Source organism: Vigna angularis, chromosome 2 (assembly GCF_016808095.1).
Source record: "Vigna angularis cultivar LongXiaoDou No.4 chromosome 2, ASM1680809v1, whole genome shotgun sequence".
NCBI lineage: Eukaryota > Viridiplantae > Streptophyta > Magnoliopsida > Fabales > Fabaceae > Vigna > Vigna angularis.
Genome location: NC_068971.1, coordinates 41,398,439 through 41,420,868, shown reverse-complemented (window position 1 = coordinate 41,420,868; position 22,430 = coordinate 41,398,439). Strand labels below are relative to the sequence as shown.

At 30.5% G+C, this 22,430-nt stretch overlaps 2 protein-coding genes across 8 annotated transcripts; one reads left to right on the top strand and one right to left on the bottom strand.

Moving 5' to 3' along the window:
* The first annotated feature begins 1,306 nt into the window (after positions 1 to 1,306).
* On the top strand, positions 1,307 to 9,351 carry LOC108347959 (beta-carotene isomerase D27, chloroplastic). Of its 2 annotated transcripts, XM_017587425.2 has the most exons (8): positions 1,316 to 1,778; positions 1,852 to 1,991; positions 2,527 to 2,622; positions 6,280 to 6,341; positions 7,475 to 7,581; positions 8,585 to 8,677; positions 8,791 to 8,839; positions 9,083 to 9,351. In XM_017587425.2, the coding sequence occupies exons 1-7, from the start codon at positions 1,559 to 1,561 to the stop codon at positions 8,829 to 8,831; spliced, it is 759 nt and encodes a 252-aa protein (XP_017442914.1). In that variant the 5' UTR covers positions 1,316 to 1,558; the 3' UTR covers positions 8,832 to 8,839; positions 9,083 to 9,351. The 2 variants fall into 2 exon arrangements, 1 of the variants encoding a protein (XP_017442914.1); XR_008247010.1 differs by lacking the exon at positions 9,083 to 9,351 and having other exon boundaries at positions 1,307 to 1,778; positions 7,475 to 7,585; positions 8,791 to 8,829.
* Positions 9,352 to 11,471: 2,120 nt separating this feature from the next.
* On the bottom strand, positions 11,472 to 20,557 carry LOC108347973 (peptidyl-prolyl cis-trans isomerase CYP63). Of its 6 annotated transcripts, XR_008247009.1 has the most exons (16): positions 20,415 to 20,557; positions 19,745 to 19,932; positions 19,479 to 19,533; positions 16,366 to 16,454; positions 15,854 to 15,878; positions 15,709 to 15,747; positions 15,470 to 15,587; positions 15,155 to 15,315; positions 14,704 to 15,046; positions 14,490 to 14,611; positions 14,160 to 14,379; positions 13,761 to 14,048; positions 13,593 to 13,673; positions 12,697 to 13,065; positions 11,597 to 11,762; positions 11,472 to 11,531 (listed from the first exon to the last, which is right to left on the bottom strand). XR_008247009.1 is itself a non-coding variant. In XM_017587444.2 (15 exons), the coding sequence occupies exons 2-15, from the start codon at positions 19,820 to 19,822 to the stop codon at positions 11,747 to 11,749; spliced, it is 2,004 nt and encodes a 667-aa protein (XP_017442933.2). In that variant the 5' UTR covers positions 19,823 to 19,932; positions 20,415 to 20,557; the 3' UTR covers positions 11,472 to 11,746. The 6 variants fall into 6 exon arrangements, 5 of the variants coding, with proteins under 5 accessions (XP_017442933.2, XP_017442936.2, XP_017442935.2 ...); XM_017587444.2 differs by having other exon boundaries at positions 11,472 to 11,762; XM_017587447.2 differs by having other exon boundaries at positions 11,472 to 11,762; positions 13,797 to 14,048.
* Positions 20,558 to 22,430: the final 1,873 nt, after the last annotated feature.

Sequence of the window (22,430 nt, the reverse complement as noted above, 5' to 3'; positions counted from 1 at the left end):
GAAAGAACAACAATTTGGGAGCTTTGTTTGAAATTGGAATGACCAAATTTTAAAACGGAAGGTACGTGACACTGATATATATATAAAATCTGGATTTAAAACTGAATTAAGTACCTGGATTTGGATTTATAAAATCTGAATTAGTTTTGTGGATGAGGTGGATTTAGATTCACACATCTGATCCAAATATTATATTTGAACTGAATTTGGATTGAATTTATGACCACTCAATAAAGGTTATTTCATTCAAATCTTGCAATTGTGATAATTCTAAGTTTAAAGTGTGTAAGTCTACTAAATTAGTTGTTAGATTTTCCGTGTCCGGGTAGACCTGTGTGGTTTTGTGACTAAGTTTTTTGTTTTTGATTCTTTTTGAATTTTAGAGTTGATTGTGTTACATCTTATAATAAACTTGAAAATTGCAACTTTTATTTATGTGGAAATTGACTCTGGAGCTTCTAGATCTATGTTGTTAAATAAATTACTTTTATTTACCGACTTAAACAATGAAAAAAAAATTTAAGAAAAAATATATTCATCATTTTGTCTAGCAGATAAACAGATAAATCAAAGAAAATAATAGTGGAGAGATGCACAATAAAAATTCCTGTGGTGAGAAGGAGAAAAGACATTACGTCCTTTTATGTAAGTATAATTAAAAGTTCTAATTCTATTATTTCTTCTTCATTTTATGTAAGTATAATTTTTCTTTTATTTTCAAGTACTTTAAAATTTACCAGTTTTATATATATATATATATATATATATATATATATATATATATATATATATATATATATATATATTTCCTTTCTACCCGCTCTGTCTTCTTTATACAAAGAAGTTGCTAATGAGATACATATGCTTGTCTAATGCGATTAGTTGATTGCGGGTAATGACTTTAAGTCGATTTTTTGGAGTACTAAAATTCATGCTATTGAAAAATTCTAAAATCTATATATTGCTTGTGAGTTACAGAGAATAAAGTAAAGACAGATATTTTTTATTGATGATTGTTGACGAAGAGTACAATATTAAACCTAAATTGCTGTGGATAACAATATTACAAGTGTCCTCATCTAGATCCGAGAAATTTGAAATAAAACTAAATTACACAACAGGAATATCTGGAAAAAACTAAGTCTGTTCAGTATCGTTTTTAGTTACTTTGAGTTTCAGAGCATTTTTAAGCCTCTCCATGCCCACAGTAATTTTAGGGATTTTTCTTGTATGTTCTATTTACGACTTTTCAAATTTTTATGACGTGAAATTTTTTAGTGTTTATATAAACATGGAATAAGTCTTGACACTTAGGCCGTGTAATAAAATAAAAGTATGTTTTATGTGAATTATATGTAATCCGAAGCCGACAGAAGAAAGCATCTAATATAGTAAGGAAATGCCAAGACCGGAATCTATAGCAGGAACTGTGTGAGAACGTGCTATTCACACACTCTTTCTTCTTATATCTGCCTCTCATTTCTTCCTCTGTTGACATTCTTAAACAACAACCACCATTCCTTATTTTTCTCTCACTCCAAACTCATAACATTCAGAAATGGTTGCAAATTGCTTTAGGCTGAACAAGAGTTCAGCACTGTGTTCAACTCATTGGAACCACACCAAACGTAAACCAGAACACCCTTGTGCCGTTGCAATGCTCAGAAGACCTTCAGAGAGTATTACAGAAGAACCAAGAAAAACTAATGCCTACAACGATAACTTGTTTGATCGTTTAGCAATAAACCATCTTTCAAAAAGCGTTCAAGAAACCACAGGTGCATACCCTTTTGCCACTCTGCTGTAGTTTCTTTGAAGGAGAGAGTTTCCTACAGCTTTTGATTTTTGCAGGACTCAGCAACAACAAGAGTGGGTATGAGAGCTTGGTCGAAGCAGCTACTGTGGCTAAACACAAATTTGACCCTATTGGGCAGCAAGAGGTTATCATCCAAGCTTTGGACAGAGCCTTCCCCAGGCCAATACTTTCATTCGTGAGTTCGTTACTCGCTATTCATTGTATTGGAATTTTGACTTGAAACATTTGATCTTCTTGTCTTGTGTATGACACCACAACTTTAGTGAATCTGACAATAAAAGCACAGTTTGCATTGAGGAACTGAATGAAAAGGTAGCATAATGTAAGCTTGGGTTGCAAGATTCTGGAGCCTTGCTCTTGTGTTTTCCTTCTTCTATTTTAAGTTTAAACAAGGAAATAAGCCATTTGTGGAGTTTGTCTATGTGAAGGAAATTTTGGGAATTATTCGTTGCTCTGTAGAAGCTGCCTTTGTTTTTAGCTTATTAGATTTAGGCTATTTTGTGACAAATGGATCATTGGGGAATTAAATAAATTTTATATTGAATAGAAATAAAAAAATAGAATAATATATAAAAATGAAAGATCTATTATTCGATAAAAAGTGGTGTGGATCCTTATGTTTGTTTGTAGCATGGTTTTAATTTGAATTGTTGAGCATTGTGATTTTCAAGGATGAATATTTTGTTTTTGTTGTATACGAGGAATGGTAGATAAAGACAGTGCTACCACCAGCATCTAAACTCTCACGGGAATATTTTGCCGTTTTCACCACTTTGTTCTTTGCCTGGTTAGTCGGGCCTTGCAAGGTAAACAATTCAGACTATTTATTATTTTTTTTCTCGTTTAACAATTGACATTTTAGTTTGTACTTTTCTGTGGTTTTATCTCACTCGTTTCTCAATGGGAACATAATATTTAAAAAGCCTAGGAGAAGGAAGGACCTTAATTCAAAGAAAAGACATAAATACAAACAGGTGTAGAGCAAGTATTGAAGAATAAGGGGAAAAATACCTATTTTTCTACATTTACACCTAAACTTTTAGGAAAAATTTTATTTGACATAAAAAAAAATAATTGTTTGACAATTCATTATAAAAATAAAATAATTAAAATTTTCTATTTATAAAAAAATAATATCAAATAAAATTAAAAGCGAATTCAAAAGATCATTATCCAAAGGATTACCGTATAAGAAAGAAAAAGCGCAAGTAGTCCCTCTTATTTTCTATCATAAAATGATTGGTTTAGAGTATTAAAGTTTTTTATTTTTTTTATCATACTGTTAATTTTATTTTCCTTATTTTATATCTCTACTTGTTATAAAATATATGTCATGAATATGAAATATGATTACTTTTATTGAAAAGTTATTCCCTTACATAGTTTGAAACACTGTCAAACTATTCTTTATATATATATAAAGAATATTTTTCATTTGAAATTTATCATAATAATTTCAATATGGCTCAAAAGATCTCCCCTTCACATTAAGGAGATTAAATTCAACTCAATCTTTACTTTACTCTCATCTAAAATCGTTTCAATTCATCCTTCACTAAAGTTTCAACTTATATGTGTCTTTAATGCAATTTCAATCAAAGTATTTTTAACTTGATCTTCACCAAATTATCTTGAATTCAACATGGATCAAAGTAAGTTTTTTTAATTTAGTTATCATAACTTCAATTTTAGGTTGATCTTATTTAATTGTTTTATACTCAACCTCAACTCTAATATTTTTCATTCGACCATATTTAGAGTGATTTCAAACTGACTTCAACCATAATATCTTCAACTCAACCACAATTAAAATAATTTTTGCTTCATCACAACTAAAATATTTTCACCTTGCCTATTTAGAATATCTTAACATTAATGTCTTATTTTGTGTGTTTATTTTTTAAGATGGATCAGAGGGAAAAGGAAGACAAATATAAGATTGTTTTAATTAAGGGAAAGATTGTGAGAAATGAAAAAAAAATTGTAAAAATTTATGAACATGTGATTGTGTAATAGATTAAAAAATATTTTAATTGATAAAATTATAAAATTATAATTTTATTCTAGTATTTAAAATTTAATTTAAAATAAAATATTGTTATTGTAAATTATGTTAAAATGAAATATGAGTTATTATTTAAAATAAATAAAAAAATAATTGATGAAATTATATTAAAATAAAATGGAATGATATTATTATTACTAAATCAATACATTTTATTTATTAAATTTTTTAATTGTTTATTTTATATAATAATAAAATATATTTACAAATATTTAATTATTATATCTTACATTTTAATTTAACAATATATAATAAAAATAATTTAAAATTTTAGTAATTATATTTTAATTTTTTTGAATAGTGTTTTTCCTTCAAATCTTTTCAACAATAAAGAAAGTTCAAAGGACGAATAAATTATGGTTTTTAGTGTTTTAATATTATTTTATTTCTTGAAATTCATACTTTAAATGCATTTGTTTTCTCGCAAACTTTCCGCGTCTGGAAACAAACACACCATTTACTTAAACTCAATCAAGATATTTCAACTCAATAATCAAATTCACCTTAATCTAAGCTATCCTTAACTTAATATTGATTATATTATTCTTCATTTCAATCTTGATTAGAATATTTTCAATATGACCTAAACTAAAACATCGTTAGCTTGATCTCAATTAAAATTTTAAATTTCTTTATGATTTTAGTCACTAAAATTTGAGCTAAATTGTGTTTTGGTCCTCCAAATTTAAAAAGGTTAAGTCTCTTTAATTAAAATGTGATTTTATTTCTTTAAAATTAAATCTGGAGGACTAAAAATAGTTTTAAGAAAATATTTTTCTTTCCAAATTTCGTTGTTTTATTTTAATTGAGTACAATACTTTTTTAAAAAATTTATGATATCAAAACTATATCTGTCCTAAATTTTAAATACAGTAATTAAACTAAATTTTAAATTTTAGGCAGACGGACTAATCCAAACTCACAATAACCAGTCGTATTTTCGTCCTATGAGCTTTTCAAGATGGATTATGGGTAAGTCGGATTATTTTAACAATATCCATTTATAATATTTCAGTCTAAATATAATATATGTAAACATATATCATTCTAAATAAATATTTGTAAACATATATCATAATAAAAAGTTACGATAAAATGTATCTTAAATATATAAATCATACTTTATATTTATAGCTAACAATTTAAATTAATAATTTTGTTTTTACTATTAGCATTTAAATTATTGAAATTTAGTTTAGATCCAAGGAAAAAAGAGATAGGGAGAAAAAAGGGTAGATGATTTAAGATAACTTTTCTTTGTAATTTCATGAAGAGTAAATGAAATGCATCTTAAGAAAGAAGAAAATAAAACATTGTTGAATTGTGAAATTTAAGAATAGTTTCTATTTAAAGTGTTTCTCGTTCTATCTGTTATCAGTATTTTAATGGTTTAATTAACTTTTAAATATCTTATAAATTTTAATTAATTTTTTATTAGTAAAATTTATTCATGCTTAATATATATTTTATTTTTACTTAAATATTTCACTATTTAATTTCACTATTGACAGAATGATTTATTTATTATTTTTGTTCTTTTATTTTCAATTCGTTGATCAACTCACATCTTTAATCTCCAACTTATTGGTCAATATACTATATTGGAGAAGGAAATAAACAACAAGTTGAAAAATATTAAAGAAGGAATAAACGGATTTATAACTGAGTTACAGATGAGAAAACAATCAACCAACATGATACTTAAACAAAAGTAAAATATATTTTAAACACTCAATAAATCTATTTTTTAATAAAAATATTAATTAAAAACACTCAAATTTATAAATTACTTAAATTTAATTTAATTAAGTTTATTTTAATTTATAATATGCAAACACATTAACCCTAACATTTATAGAACATTTATTGTATATTAATTTATCACTCCCTTCTATTATTGTTTACCGATTACTCACATTATAGATGTTTAGTTTATCACTCTCTTCTATTATTGTTCATCAGTTGGTTGAAAAAAGATATACTAATACATTGTGATATAAATGTTAAATCGAGAAGGAATATATATAAAAGAATCTATATTACTTGTTAAGTAAGCTTTTTCATTTCTTATATTCCCACACATCAATATAATAAAAGTTTGAGTATTTCATATTATAAAGTTATGTAACAGTTATTTATTTTCACTATAAAATACTTTTTATATTTTTTAGACGTAAATTTATCATACTAATCATTTTTATTTAAAAAGTTGACATTTCTTTATTACGTGGTTGATAAATACATTTTTGTCGAAATTTGATAATATGTGATATAAAACTAAAATTAATGTATAGATGATAAATAAGCTACTTGACCTATATGGACATCCTTTTACTTTCCGACAACGATTTAACAATAATTTTTAAGGATTAAAACTCATTAATCTCACCATTCATAGGTGAGGGAATCGAAAGTCAACGGCAGAAGTGAAAAAAATGTAGTCTACATCCCAAAATGCAGGTTAGGTTCTTTTTTTTAATATAAAAAAGGTTGTTTTTCTTTTTGTTTTTGTGTTTTTATTTTCATTTTCATATGATGTTCATCTTTAACAAAAAAAAAAATGGTCCCCCAATTCACCCACCTTGAGCACATTTTGGCGACGCACAATCTGCTAATTATGATTCACCTTCTCTCCATTCTATTCTCTATTCCCATCATCATTATCATCGTCACCATCCATTTTTTTTTTCAATACCAAAATCATTATTATTACATGGAGAATACTGACCAGTGCTAACTTTCAAATTAGATTCTTCTTTTAAAATTTTTCAAATATTAATTTCTGTTGCATTTTTAGTTTAATTCGTTTATACTTTTAGGATGAGGACTTTTATATTATTTATCAATAAAAAATATATCTTAAATACAAATTTTAAAATAATTTGCAAAAGTTGATATTTCTTATTAAATGAAAATTTATATAAAAAAAATATTAATCTTTATTTTTTTTACACGTGGAAATGTAAAATATTAACTCATTTTCAATCTTATTCATGATTAAAATATAATTATATCTTCAATTTATTAAGTATTTTATCTTTATTAAATAGTAGTTAATTTAATTTTGATTCATAAAAATATTATAAATTATTTAAAACTTTATTTTCATATATTTATTTATAACTTATACATGATTTTTATGACCGGATGAGTTGATATATTATATATTTTTATTTCTTTTAATATATTATTATATGCTAACAAATAATTGATGAATTTTTAACTATTATCATAAATGAGAAGTCAAAATTCATAATCATATCAATAGTATTCTGTAGAATTTAAGAAGAAAAAAACACTCACTTATTCCTTGAAATAGGTATGTCCTTAAAGCATTTAAGTCTCAAGATATTTGTAAAGAATAATATGAATATTTTATTATTAATTAAAAAAGAACTAGTATAGAAGAAGTCTATAAAACCTGACAATATTGTCCATTCCAATTAAATTCAATAATTTGCAGCATAAAGTTTTATTTATGAATTTCTAATTAGTATTTAAAGAACACGGTATATAAATATATATCATTTTATGATTGTTTCAGCCAAAACATTCTACTTTTCTTTACTTTCCCAAAGACAAAATTTATGTAGGTTTTTAGAGGAGACAAGTTGTGTAGGCATGTGTATCAATCTCTGCAAAATGCCATCTCAAACTTTTATAAAGGACTCTCTGGGAATGTCAGTCAACATGGTACCCAGTAAGTAGGTTTTCCAGACACAATATATCTTTATTATTATTACTATTATTATTCGACTTTTAATCAGTTTACTGCAGTTATTATTTAATTTTGTTTGACTTATACTCATTTTGAAAAGGATTATAATGTGATTGAAGCTACCAAAGTACAGTTATAGTCAATCCTTACATAATACTTAATTGAGTTCTATCTTATAACATTTTTCTTTTAAAAATGATTATCATGTGTTCCTGATCTTTGCAAGATGTAAGAAATGAAGAAATGAACAGGAGCATAGTGTATATATATAAAAGATTATCTCTTTTTGGTAAGTTCCGCAGAAAGATATGAAGAAAAGAAAGAAAGAAATTTCATAAGCAACTAAGAATCATGGTCTCTATAAGTCCACTAGTATTAGGGTCAGAATCATGATTTCAATATAGGACCCATGCACACACCACTAAGATACAAAATTGCAAATAAATCCATCCAAACTCAGTTGAGAATATACAAAACCAATATGATATATAGAATCCAAATGTAAACTTAAATTTTATATTGAATAGGAATAAAAAAGTTGAGTATTTATAAAGAAAAAGCTATGAACATATTGTTTTAGAGGTTTAGATTAAATAAAACACTAAAAAAACTTATGAATGAATTTATAATAATGTGTTGTGGGAAAACAGTTTCACATCTGCATAGTGTATTAGTTCCATACCTCAGTTGTATCTAAAACCATATAATAACAGTAAGTAATGAGTGTAGTGTTCATTGATAGTGTTATATTCCATAAATAAGATATTGATTCTCATACCAAAATCATTGAAATTGTATAATGATGGTCGACTCAACAATAAATTAATGACAGTCATTTCTGTGTATGTGAATTTGAGTTGGTGAAACGAACAGGACCTCGTATTGGAGAAGGGGAATTCCTGTAATAAAATGATAAAATAAATCCCACTAAGACATCTGCTAATAATAATGGATTAGATTGTTTTATTTATGTTTTGATATGCAGATTTTGATGACATGAGTTGTGAGATGATATTTGGAGAGGATCCTCCTGGATCAAGTGATGATCCAGCACTGAAGCAACCATGCTATAAACTATGTAATTATTTCATTGCAAGATTCACCACATTCGTTTTGGTCTTCCAAAAGTCAAATCTACATTACAAAAAGTAGAATTAACTAATTAACATTGTATTTTCGTATATCATGCAGGCAAGGCATATAAAAGTCATGGAACCGACTGCCTCAGTTGATGCTCAAGGTATGGAAGATAGGACAAGGATATAATATTTTAAATCACAACTTCATTCTTTTTCTTTTATATAATTTCTAGTTTGTATCTTGAAGAAATATTGTTGGTATGTGATGAGTGATGAAAGAGGATTGGATTAGGAAAGTGAGGTGATGAATGAATATTGTATGTGTTTGAATTGAAAGGAAAATGAAAATAGTTTCCTTTTATGGGAAGTAGTGGTTTGACTGAAGATTTGTTGTGGGGATTCAGGTGAACATGGATGGAACAAGAGTGTCTCCCACATTGACATGCCAAAGCTCATACTCATCAGCCATAGTTTCTCTCATTAAGAAAACAACCAAGTGCTCCACCGCACTTCCAACCAATCATTTGCAAGTACATTTCCATCATTCTTCTTTCTTCTGCGTTTCCAATATGTAAACAAAACCACCATATGATGTTTTTCTCCTTTCCCTATGTAGTATTCCAACAAAATTTTCGTGTGATCAAAGTTTTTTTAATTTAAATAAAGTATAATTTGAAATAATAATAATAATAATAATAATAGAATTGCATGCTTTAGTTTAGAGAGAAAATATGATTCATTAAAATTTTGAAAACCATGTGTGACTGTTGTGAGAAACCGCTCTATTTTTCTTGCTGGAAAATTCCTTTACCACCAAAAAAAGAGAGGCTAAAATACAATCAAGAGAGGATGAATTAACTAAAAAGTGGTGTTCTAAAAAAATTCAAAGAAAATTTTAATTAAAATTATTGATAAAAAAATTTAATGAAGTGATTTATGAAAACAGAATATCAAAATTAAGATAAAAAAAATAAAAAACATATAGGAAATTTTATATTGGTTTAATTCTTATGGAATCTACATTCGGTTTATCCAAACAATCTAAACTAAATCTTTTACTAAAATTCTTAAACACCTAACTAAGAAATATTGATGTAAACTAGAACAGGGCAAAAACAATCAATTCTTGAAATTTTTAATTGATACACTTAATTACCTAATGTATACACCAAACATTGGCGCAAAGTTTTTCAATTTCAAATTGCAAGAAAAATAGAGAAATATATCACTTCATGTGTGATAGATTATGCAATGAAAATCATCCTCCTTTGATGATTCTTGAACAATATTTCAAATCTCGAGGAATTTTATAAATTTAGGAAACTTTCTTCCTCAGAATAATGCCCTCTAAATTTAAAATATATAAAAACTATATTTTTGAAAGCAATAGAACCTTTTTTAAACAATAATTTAATAAGATAAGCTATTATTAACAAAAATAATCAATGAGTTTGTTTGTTCATCGACCATAAAATAGTTCAAGACAGTTTTAATCAATTATAACTTGACTTAATCAATTGTTTTGAAAGGTTGCATTTTTTTAAGCACTTGTTATAATTGATTGCATTTCTACATAGTCAATTATATTCAAAACATATCAAAATCAATTTTACAAAATACATTTGATTATTTTTTTATTATATTTTTGAAAAAATTTCTCTGAACAGAGATAAACAATTTTTTTATCAATCGTTTATTTTAAAGAATTATTTAAATATAATAATTTAATTTCATATAAAGGATTATACACTTAACCTTATAATCAACATAGAGAAAAAAGGTTAAACATGTGAAATTTGGAGATTGTTAAAAACTACATATGGTTTTAAGTTGGCAAAAAAATTAATATTAGATTTTGAAGTTAGAAGATTTAAGAAGATATAGAGAAGTAATAAAATATGAGATGCGTGTTTGGTGTAGGAAAGTGAATTTAGTGGAGTTGATGATGAGAATTTGAGTAGAGAATGTATAGTAGCCTGAATAGTGTATATGAATGGGTTGCATCAGAATGATGTAATTGGGAGTATGGGAAATTAGACATGTTGCAGAGTTTAAGTGGAGGTATCTGCTTACAGTGCAAGCAGAAGACTGTCTAATAATACAATAATACTACATTGCCTCCAATTTCTTCTTCGCAATGCTTATGTTGAAATTAGCAATCATCAACAAATCCATGCAGTCAACAAAAGTGAAACTAACATCATAAAATGCATATTTTTTATTCACTTTTTTTCTATAATGGTGGATTAATAGCAGTCATAATTAAAAATAATAGTCCAAGTGGTACTTTAAAATACAACACGTGACCATACTATCAATGGTGGTATGGAGATTAGAGAGATTTTAACAAAAATTAAACACCAAATTTACTAGGACCACTCACTAATATATCTATTTTCTAGTCTGTAGATTATAGAAATTAGTCACACAATTAATTAAACCATAAATTATTTCAATAATTTTTTTATCACAGAAAATATATATATATATATCAAAATTGATATTTTAGAAGTTCTTTCTTTTAATTGCTTTAATTGATATGATATATTATTTATTTTAAGCCTTGAAAAAGGTCTATTCGTTTTACTTTGATAATCTTGTGTTTATCCAAAAGTGTAACCAAATATAATAAATTTAGTCATTCTCTAAAATTCATGGAAATTAGAAAAAATGACGTCATAACACATATATATATATATATATATATATATATATATATATATATATATATATATATATATATGTTTGATCCACTCGTTTTTATTTTTGGTAATTGACTCAAGCATCATAATATGCACGAAGATCGGACCTTTGCCATACCAGTCCTTTCTATTCCTCCTCCAAGTCGACCACCTAACACAAACATCAACATCAACTATTCCTGAAAAATAAAAACCACCCAAACCCACTAATTTTACCTTCATCATTTACCCCATATCTCTCATCCAAAAACTCCATGAACTACCAAATCCATCTTTGAGAGAACTTGCCATGACGAAAGCGTAGATTCGTACATCTTTGAGTGATTGCCATCTAACTGATCTAAGCTTGCACTGACCATACAGTTCCTAACCCCGTCTCAACCTACAGAAAAAAAACCCCTGACTCACATTTGCATCAACCCCATGACCCACATTTGCAACGCAACAATTTGCACTTCAAACTAACATACATTATTATACTTGAAAATTAAACTATAAAAAGGACTTATTCATCCTCTCATAATTTTCTATTTATAAAAATAAATTAATACAAAAATACATGATAAATAAAATAATCTAGACACAATATAATAATAATAAAAGATAACCCTTAACACAATATAATCATAATAATTAAGACAACTCTTAACACGATACAATGATGAAAAAATAAAATAAATATCCTAACAATTATGAAGTATTAACAAGGTTACGATGACAGATTTGGACAAAAGTTGAAAAGAATTACTAGAATTTTGATAGTTGTTTAAGGGAATTTGATGGTTTAATTTAATGAAAAAAATGGTCATTTCGATCTACAAAAACTAAGGTATATATATACTATACCTGTACTTAGCAGGTAATGAATTTCTATATGATTTATTACTTAATATATTTTTTAATGAAATGTATGATTAATTCATATGAACATTGCTTCGGAATAAAATATATGTATTGGTTTAAAAAATAAATGAAAAATAGCCATTTCTTTATTTCGGGTAGGATGAAATTCAGAAAAAAATTTGACGTTAACAAAAAAATATTATGAACACAATGATTCAAGGAGCATCATTCAAGTTTTGGCACCGATAACCTTTGTTGAACTAACATATGCTCGTTTTTAAGGTAATGCACAATACTAAGTCCTTGAATTCAGGATCAATATCAGAACTTCAGTGAGGACATGGGAAATAAGCTGCCATAAAATGCCCAACATAACTCATTCGGGGACCGGTAATAGAATCAAAGTACAGCAATTTAAGGTCGCCCCTGCTGCTAAGACTTGAGAGTTGGGATTAAGTCAGCATAATACTCACCTTACTCCAGAATCAGGACTAGCATCTCCATAAGAAACTAAACCCTTCTGACCGGAAGAAGAGCTGGACTTAGACCTGCTACGAGATAGGGAAGTCCTTTTATCATATCGTTTTGGTGGTGTAGCATCAGGGGATCTGGACCGAGATGAGCCACTGCTCCTAGAATTGGACTTTGACCTCCCCCTTCTGTCTGCCAATCGTTCATCGCTTCTTGGACCAAGTCGGGATTTTAATCTGTCACTTATTGGAGGTCGCCTGTCTTCAGGACTAACACTACGTCTTGGGCTCCGACTCCGGTCACGGTCTCTAAAACGCCCACGCACTGGACTGCGAGAGATGCTCCTACTGAGACTTCTCCTGCTTTGGTATCTAAAACCATAGATAAGAAATTAAGCTCATGTATGCATTTTCCTTGCGTATTTTGTCCTATTCTTTGAGAGAGAAAAAAAAAATGTGATATGCATATGATTTGGCCTCAATATCCATAATTTAAGTCTCATTTGCTTAAGCTCTTTTTAAAGAAAAAGATTTAAGTGATCAAATTTCATAGTAATTATGTTTGTCTTTCCATAAAGGGAAAACCTAAAAAAAGTTACTATTGCGGTATTATTCTAATATTAAAAATAGTAGCTTACAAAAAATATATCAACAAAGTCTGCATTGGAAAGAATTTACTTTTTAAATAAAAATTCCAAACAAATGGACCCTTATTTGTATTTGAACATTACAAAATAAGCATGCACAGAGAAATGCATTTTAATTCAGAGAACATTTATACTACATGTTAAACCTTTATAGTAATATATAATTAAGAAAATGCTAAAATTATGCAACGAACGGGAAGCATCATGGTCTAACTACATAGCAAAGTCAAATAAAATCTAGTGAGGAAGAACCTTGGACGATTTCTGCCACCAGGTGGGCTTCGATAACGTCGTGGTGGAGAGCGCTCAGAATAACTTCTGTAGCTTGTGTTTCTTCAAGCAAACATATACCAATTAAGAACAATGTCCAACATTATAAATAATCCGGTTTAATAAAATAGTGTAGACAATTAGACATACCTATCAAAGTTCCTTCTTATATTTCTATCACCATACCTATATGCATGAGGTGACCGCTCAGGAGATGGAGTACGATATCTGCGGGCAAAGGCATAACGCTCAGTAAACCCACGTCCTTTTTTAATACGCTTAGGTGTGCCATTTGGTGAAGGGCTTTTTGAAAACCTTTGACCATGTTTAGGGGCTGCATGTTCAGATGCTTTTTGACCAGAACTAGCCAGCAACAAAGCACGTCCCTGGTTTAGCTCACCAGAATCCTTGGTAGGACTTCGCCCAGTTCTTGCACTTCTGGATATAAAAGATGTCAGGCAAACTTCTCAGGATGGAGTTGAAATTTGTTGAAGCAAAATTTACATGACATGAATAATTATTAGCTGCTAAGAAAGCAAGAGGCAAAACCTATTCTCCTTTGAATCATCTGAATTAGCATGTTGCTTAGCAGGTTCACTAAATTCAGCTTTAGTATCATGCCCGTTATTCACAAATGCCCCATTTTCTGGAGACAATTCACCTTCTTCATGTGATTGCTTGTCCACAGTTCTTCTAACCTCAGTATCCGTTGTTTGCTCCGGAATAATTTGATCTTGCCGAGGAAGACTAGAAGGTTGTTTTTCTGTGTCTGCAACAAGGGCAGCTATAAGCTTAGACCACAACATAGAGAATTTGTTGAGGGGAAAAGGGAGAGAAGAGGGCACAGGACATATCATAAGAATTAAATAAATAGCATACGTAGATTTCTTTGTGCTTTGTTGTCAACATGTCTTTGCCGAATTGAGGTGCGACGATCAGTTTTCTCATCGCCAGAACTACTACTGCTACCACTAGAGCTATCACTTGAATCATCATAGCTGCTGCAAAAAGGGAGGTAAAATCACTTAAAGCTTACTGGAGGATTACAAGAGATAAAAGTGGGGGAGCATGTCAAAGGAAACTATAATCAGACCGCCTAGACTTGTGCTTTGATCTTCTGCTTCGACTGTGCCTGCTTTTCTTGCTCTGCTTTCGTCCAAATTTCCTCTTCTTCCCATGCCTGCGCTTATTTCTCCTCTTCTGGTGTTTCCCATAACTAGAGGAACTAGAATCAGAATCAGATGAATCCGATTCAGAATCAGAAGCTGAATCTGACTCAGAATCTGAGGAATAACTATCACTATCAGATGTTGAGTATCTTCTCCTCTTTTTCCTTGTGTCTTTGGAAGATTTTTTTCTTTTCCCCCTTGACTTTTTGTCAGTAGAGTCGGAACTATCATCAGAAGGAAGGGGTTTTCCTGTTTTTCTCATTTTCCCTAAAACAAGAAGCAGTGTATGTATTACAAGCAATATCATTTAGCAAGATATTGAAGCAACAAGTTTATAGTATATATTCATCAATATCTATTTCCTATCTCAAGTACCTTTTTCCTTCTCAGCAGTATGCTGAGTTTTTGTTTCAGAAACTTCACCGCAATCAACAATTTTAACTATCTGGGTAGGTTTCCCATCAGATGTTCCTGCCAGCTCAATTTTCTTCAGAACATCCAATCCATTGACAACTTTTCCAAAAACAACATGTTTCCTGCATTAACAAGTGAAAGACTAGTAAAAAACCTCACCAATACCTTAACAAAGCATAGATTACGAGAGCAAGAAATGCAGATTGTAATCCAGTGGTGAGAAAAACAATTGAAGCACGTCAAATTAGTACTATGAAAACATTCAAAGATGTATACCCATCAAGATGTGGTTGGCGCTTGAATGTAATAAAAAACTGAGATCCATTTGTATTAGGGCCACTATTAGCCATAGAAAGAAAGCCAGGTCCATCATGTCTTAGTTTGAAATTTTCATCTGCAAGGCAGGAGTAGTTGGTGGTATAAATGATTAATAACGAAAAAAAGTGAATTTTTTATTCTTTTATCCTTGAATGTAGAATAAATAAAACCCTCCTATTCCAAAAAGGTAAACTTACCCGCAAATTTTCCACCATATATACTTTCCCCGCCAGTGCCTGCAATGCAGTCAAGGGTTGTTCCTTAAAACTCCTTGTACAAGATATGAGGTCAAAATGGGAAAAAACATATCATATTAGGTAAATAACAGAACAAAAAACATACCATTACCCCTTGAAAAATCACCACCCTGTTGAGACACAATAAATGAAGTTGGTAATTATCACGTTTTCAAACAAATGAACTTAAAAAAAGTTTGGATAAATAAGGAACAAAGAAATGGCAAACTTCAAAACATTCTTTTGGTACCCTCACCTCACCTCTTCAAAACTTTACTAACAGAGTTTGCATTTCCAATGTTCAATTGGCTAACTTTCCATTTAGACATAGATAGAATCCACATGCAACATAAAAAAGCATCTATATAGTTATCAGTTAGCTCATGTCAATCATGAATATAGATGGTGAGTCTTCGGGAAACAGTAAGGCAGCTACAGCCTTGTGACCTGGAGACTGTGAGTTCAAATTCTAGAAGCAACCTCTCCACTTATGGAGAATAGAGTGGTAAGGCTATGTACACCTATCATCCCCAAATCCCACTAGGAGGGAGCCTCGTATGCTGGGTCCCCCTTTGTGACAAGACAATCGTGAATAAAGTAAACATGAAGCCAACTTACTTGAGCCATGAAACCTCTAATTATACGATGAAAGCTTGTTCCCTTATAATGCAAAGGTTTCCCAGTTGATTCTCCAATGCCCTTCTCACCTACAAACAAAAGCAGAGTTACAGCAAAAGACGAGTGCAAATTTTAAAGCACCAATTAGTATGAAAAACATACTATCATTAGAGTCAAATTATAATATTCCAGTGGCTTTCTAAGAAAAAGGTTTAGCACCATCTTGCCTATAGATTAAGCATCATTTCACAGTAGTAGGCTAGAATATATTTGTATCAACAGCAAGTTACATGTACCACCATAAAATTACAAGTGAAAGGTATCTCACCCACATAGACTATAAAATTTTATATCCAACTAGACAAGTTGGCAAAGAAGCACAAAAAAAGGTTCTACAAAGATATCATAAAAATTTTGACATAGCTTTGGTCTTTTGCCTCGAGTTTTTTTTACGGATAAAGCTTATGTTGAAATGTAATGTTTCTTTATCATTATTATTTATGTATAGGAACCCAACTATTAGGTTAGGGTTTAAGTAAGTGGCTTGATCTTTTGTATTACGCTCCTTTGTACTCTATAAAGACAGTAATAAAATTGCAACAGTGTAATAAGAAAATACATTTTTTTACTTCAGACAAGTTCTTCAAGTTGGTATCAAGAGTCAGACCATTCCATCCTCACTATCTATCATTGGGGCCGTTGTCCTCCTCTGTTTTCGTGTTTGCTGCCACTGTCGCCCTTACATCTTCTCCAGCAAAGTCAAGGTTAGGTGCGCCTTGAGAAGCGCAACTGATCCCTAGTGGTTGCTGCCTCAGAAACCCCCACATGCGTCATCACACGCCGTCTTTTTCTGGCCAGCTTCGGGCGCGTGTTTGTCAAGTTGCCTTCCTAGTGTCGGAATTGCACTGCACCATTGTCGTTGGTCTCGCCAGAGCCTCCTGAACATGTTGATATCTTTGTCCTTCTATTTCATTGGTCGTAGCTTTCACCTAGGGCTTTTCCCTCAAAGCTAGGTTTGTTTTAGAATCCTAGGATTTTCCTCTCAAAGTTGTTTTTTTTTTAATGGTTTCTCCTATTGGAATGACTTCCTCTCTATCTTCTACTCCTATTATTACCACTGCAAAGCTCAACTGGAAAAAATTACTTATCTTGGTCTGCTTCTGTGGAGTTATGGTTTCTTAGTCAAGGACACCATAATCATCTTGAACAAGATGTCTCTACTGTTCCAGATGAAGAAAAACCTCAGTGGTGGAACCTGGATTTTCAATTATGTGTTGTTTTATGGCAATATGTTCAGCAAGAAGTCTTAGAAGTTGTGAGAGGTAGAGAGGTATATTGTTAGGGTATGGGTGATTGTATTTTATGGTTTAGTTTCTACAGTTCCTGTAGCTTTTGAGTTGAGTGGGTTTTGTTGAGGGATGCTTATGGTTTACTTGGTGTGTAGGAAACATAGAAGGGTTGGAAGTTAGGCATGTGTTTATGAGTTGGGAAGGTTTAAAATGATTTTTTTGGGGTTTATTGCATGATAATGGTGGATGTGATTTAGGAACAGAGGAAGTATAGTGAATGTTTAAATTGAGGGTTACATGGGAGTAGATGAGAGTAACTAAGATTTAAAACCTTGAGCGTTGTGGGGGGCCGTGTGCATTGGTTGGGAAAGTCAAGTTCTGCATAACCCACTTGGTAGAATAAGTTGTATTTAAGTTTTAGAAAGTTTAACTTGGGTGAGTGGGGCCCACGTTATTTATCTTGGAAAGAGAAAAGTCACTTTTGTTAATTTCATGGGTCACTTTAATGCTTAAATGTGTGTGTGTGGAACATTGCATGCAAAGTGGGTGTTTACGTGAATTGGTAAGGGGAGCTGACTCTACTTTGTTTGTTTGGTGTGTGTAACGTGTGATACTCGTGAGGGACTGTATGAGTACGTAGTGTTGTGATCATGTCTTTCAGATGTTTTGGTGGTTTCTCAGTGGAACTTTCCTTACTTTTTTGGCAAGGTATAAAATGTGGGTGTTATGTCTTGAGACCTTTGTGGGTTATGATGGGATTGCCTTAAGGTTTTGGATAAAGAATGGTGTCATTTCCTTATGTGATTGGGCTCATATCTCATTGGAATTTGTATCTCCCCATTGAAAGCAATAGATCATCTCAAAGCTCATCTAGTAGCTAAGGGATACACTCAAGTTTATGGCCTTGACTATTGTGATACTTTTTCAAGCTACTTTCCAAGGATCTTATTACTGAGTTTATCAACTCTAATGAACAACTTGCAGACATTCTAACTAAATCTCGAAGGGGGTCTAGAATTCAATTTATATGTTCCAAGCTTGGTGCATATAAATGCTTCAGCTTGAGGGGGAGTGTTGAAATGTAATGTTTATTATTATTTATGTATGGGAACCCAACTATTAGGTTAGGGTTTAAGGAAGTGTCTTGACCTTTTGTATTCTACTCTTTTGTACTCTATAAATACAATAGTAAAATTGTACTAGTGTAATGAGAAAATAAGCTTCAAGTTCTTCAAGTGCTTAAAATGAGTAGGCACTATTCGTTGAATATTTATGTGCAACTGTGAACCAAGGAAAAGAATAAAGAAATAAAACAAGCCTATCGTCTGTTTTTTACTCGTAATCAAACATTACCTTTATACCTAATACAGTATACACCATTCATACAAATTAACATTATTTGCTTAATGTGAGTTAACCAACAGAACAGCTATAAATTTAAGTCAGGGTCGGGTGATAAGAATTTAACTGACACTTCCATTTCATATTCACACTGATATTTTCAAGTTCAGGGCTCCTCTCACGGCCCCAGACATGCAAGGGGCAGGAGCAGGGATCTATAGGTAAAATAGAATCTTGCTCATAGTTGAGAAGCATAATAATGGTAGGTATTGATTCTGGATGCATATAACTTCCTGACCCCCAATCAAACTAGTGTATATATCACTACTGAAACCAACACTTTTCTTGGTCAACAAGAAGCTCCACAGTCTCACATTACCCAATACATTTACAAAATGCATGCTCCACAAGCACAGCCAAACTATTAAGAAAATTAGAATGATGGAAAAACATAGAAAGACACCTATTTGAATTTAAAGATACCTGTACAAAGCGCCCGAAAATTCTCGGCTGTCTTTGGGACAATACTATCAAAAAGCTGCACGCATTTCAAAAAGAGTTTATTCATACGAAACTAAGATGTTGAGGCAAATGTAAGATATACTTACAAACAAGAAAAATATATACGAAAAATCTTAATTTAAAAAGGAGTGTATTCATACGAACCTAAGATGTTGAGGCAAACGTAAGATATACTTAAAAACAAAAACAAAAAAACTATATACGAAAAATCTTAATTTTCTTATTACCTGAATAACAATTCTTTCCACGGGGTCCGCATCAATTGAGACATCAAGAAATACACAAATATTCTTTTCCAGACCCATCACCTGGCTCAGAAGATGCTTCAGACGTAAAGTAGAGGTATAAAACAATCAGAAATCAGCAGAAATGTTCCAGGCGCGAGTCATAAACAGCATTCTATGCCAGCGATCCCCTTAAACAGAGAGCAAACGTTGTACATTTAAACACACTGAATTTCCAAGGTGCTGTGTGAAAACAAGTTTCAAAATGAAAGCCTATAGTCTCACTAACCAGTTGTTTATAGTCATAGCTACATGTCCATTAAAAACCAACACAGTTTATATACTAAGAACTTATGCTTCGAAATATCAATTTACATCCGTGCAATGCAACAAAACCCTAAACCCTAAGTATACATTTCAACGCGTAACTGGACTCAAGTTCCTGGAAGTGCAATTTAGAAAAAATTATATCGGAACATTCGTAGGAAATGCCATTTTACATCTAGAGAGAAGGAAATGAGTATCTAATCAGAGAGTAGAAAAATCATAAATGGAAAGGCAAAAGTGGAAGAGACTAAAAACTTTTGAGAGTTAAGAATTTTACACTTGTTCCAACTGTTCTTCCTTACGCGGACACAGAAGACACGGAAGAGAGACAGAAGAATGGACTCACCTTGAAGGCATGAATGAATGGAGGCGATGGTTCTGTCTAGCTGACTATAATCAAGAAAGGTTCTTCCTCAGCTTCAGACATTGTGCGAGCAAGCTCATTCTTATTGGGCTATGTCGAACAATATTTGGGCTGTCCATATTAACTCAAGGCTGTTCTTTCCGTACCTCCATAACTTTCTTCCTGTGCCACCCATACAAAAAAAAAGTTCCATGTTGCATTTTCGCCCTTTTTGAATTCTACAACCTAAAAGTTTAAAATAATTTTCAAAATATACAGTGTAAAAAACATTTTTTCGCCTAAAAAGGACTTCCGAATCATACACTTTAGAGATATTACATTAAAAGAATATATGTAACGCTACTGCATGCAAACACTTATTTATTTAACAGAGAGTGATGGAATAACTTTTACAGGGATAACTTTTACAAGTATAGGTTTTAAAACAAATCATTAAATATGTGTAAATATTGTGTTTTCATATAAAATTTCATAAATTTCAAATATATTGAATTTAAATTGATTTGATTTTCAACTATTTTATTTTTTAAAATGTTTTATCTAATAAGACAAGTAAATTATTTATTTATTTATTTATATAAAGTATTTTAATTATCAAAAAATCTAAAAAACAATTTAAATATTAAATAATTGTTAAAACATAAAAAATATGTTTAATTATTCTTTTAGTCCCATTTTTGTAAAACAAAAACTCAAATTGGTTTTCAAATTTTTATTTTTCTCGTTTAGGCTCCTACCTTTTTAAAATGTGATTTAATTTGATCATTTTCATTAGTAATATACTAATAAAGTTAAACGGTGTAGGTCTTGTCACTCAGTGATCAATTAATGTTGGTTGGATTGGGGACCGACTTCCTTTAACGTTTGTTTTTCGATTCGACATTAAAATGACGTATTTGAGAACCATGTCGGAGTTTGGATTCACGTCAAAGATCGAAAATAACAGACGTTAAAACTCGTTTTTGCAATAGTGTGAGCAATGTAGGGATGGGTCCACCCTTATCTAAGTGGGGGTTGACTCACTGATGAATGAATATTTATGTTCTCGTTAAGCCTTTATTATTGGATTTTTAATTGAATTTTGTGCTTTAAAATATTGTTTTAATTAAGATTCATGGTTTATTGAGCATGGGATATAAAAACATGTAAAAAATAATTTTTTAGTTATATAAATATTCTTTGGATGTGTTAGTGCAATTGCATTTAAGTTCAGGTTATGTTTATGTAGAAATCAATTATATTAATTGGTTTATTGATGAATTTAGGAATGTAAAATTGACAACTCTGAGTTGATGAATTGTTACATAACTTTGGTTTGGAGTAAATTAGAAGAAGCGTGAGTTTTGGACATAAAAAAAGGGTTTTGACAGGTACAATTACAAAATTATGGTTTTGGGGAAAGTCAACAAGTTTGGGAATTGTCTTTGGACCATTTAGGACTTAGTTGACCTTTTATTATACTAAAAATTTGGTGGTAAGCATATGGTAGATCGTCTGGTAAGGAGTCATCTAGTCAGAAGTCATCTGGTAAGGAGTTGTCTGGTGGTACGAGTTGTCTGGTAGGAACTAAGTTGTTGGAAATCTTAAGTTTGGGGTAAGCATCGATTTTGGACATTCTTTAGATCCTTTTAGAGCTGTTGGTGAAGGTTTCCAAGTTATTTTTCTTGCCTAATGTGTGTATCGAGTTACTATGAAGAAAATTGTGTTATTATGTGGTTGTTGTTTCCATAATATTATAAATGATTTTATACTTTAAATACTTTAAGTATGTGATGATAATGATGATTGTTATGAGATGATTAATTGAGATATGTATGTGTATATTTATGGCGTAATTCCATACTCTTTGGTGGATTCTACAGTGACAGTTTTAATAGTGTAAATATTGATGTAAAGATTGAGTGAGATGTTATTTTGACACTCTAATAACCACTCATACTCAAGTAGAGATAAGTGAATTATGTCTTGAAAGTAGCAGAAGGTCTTAGTATTGAGGTT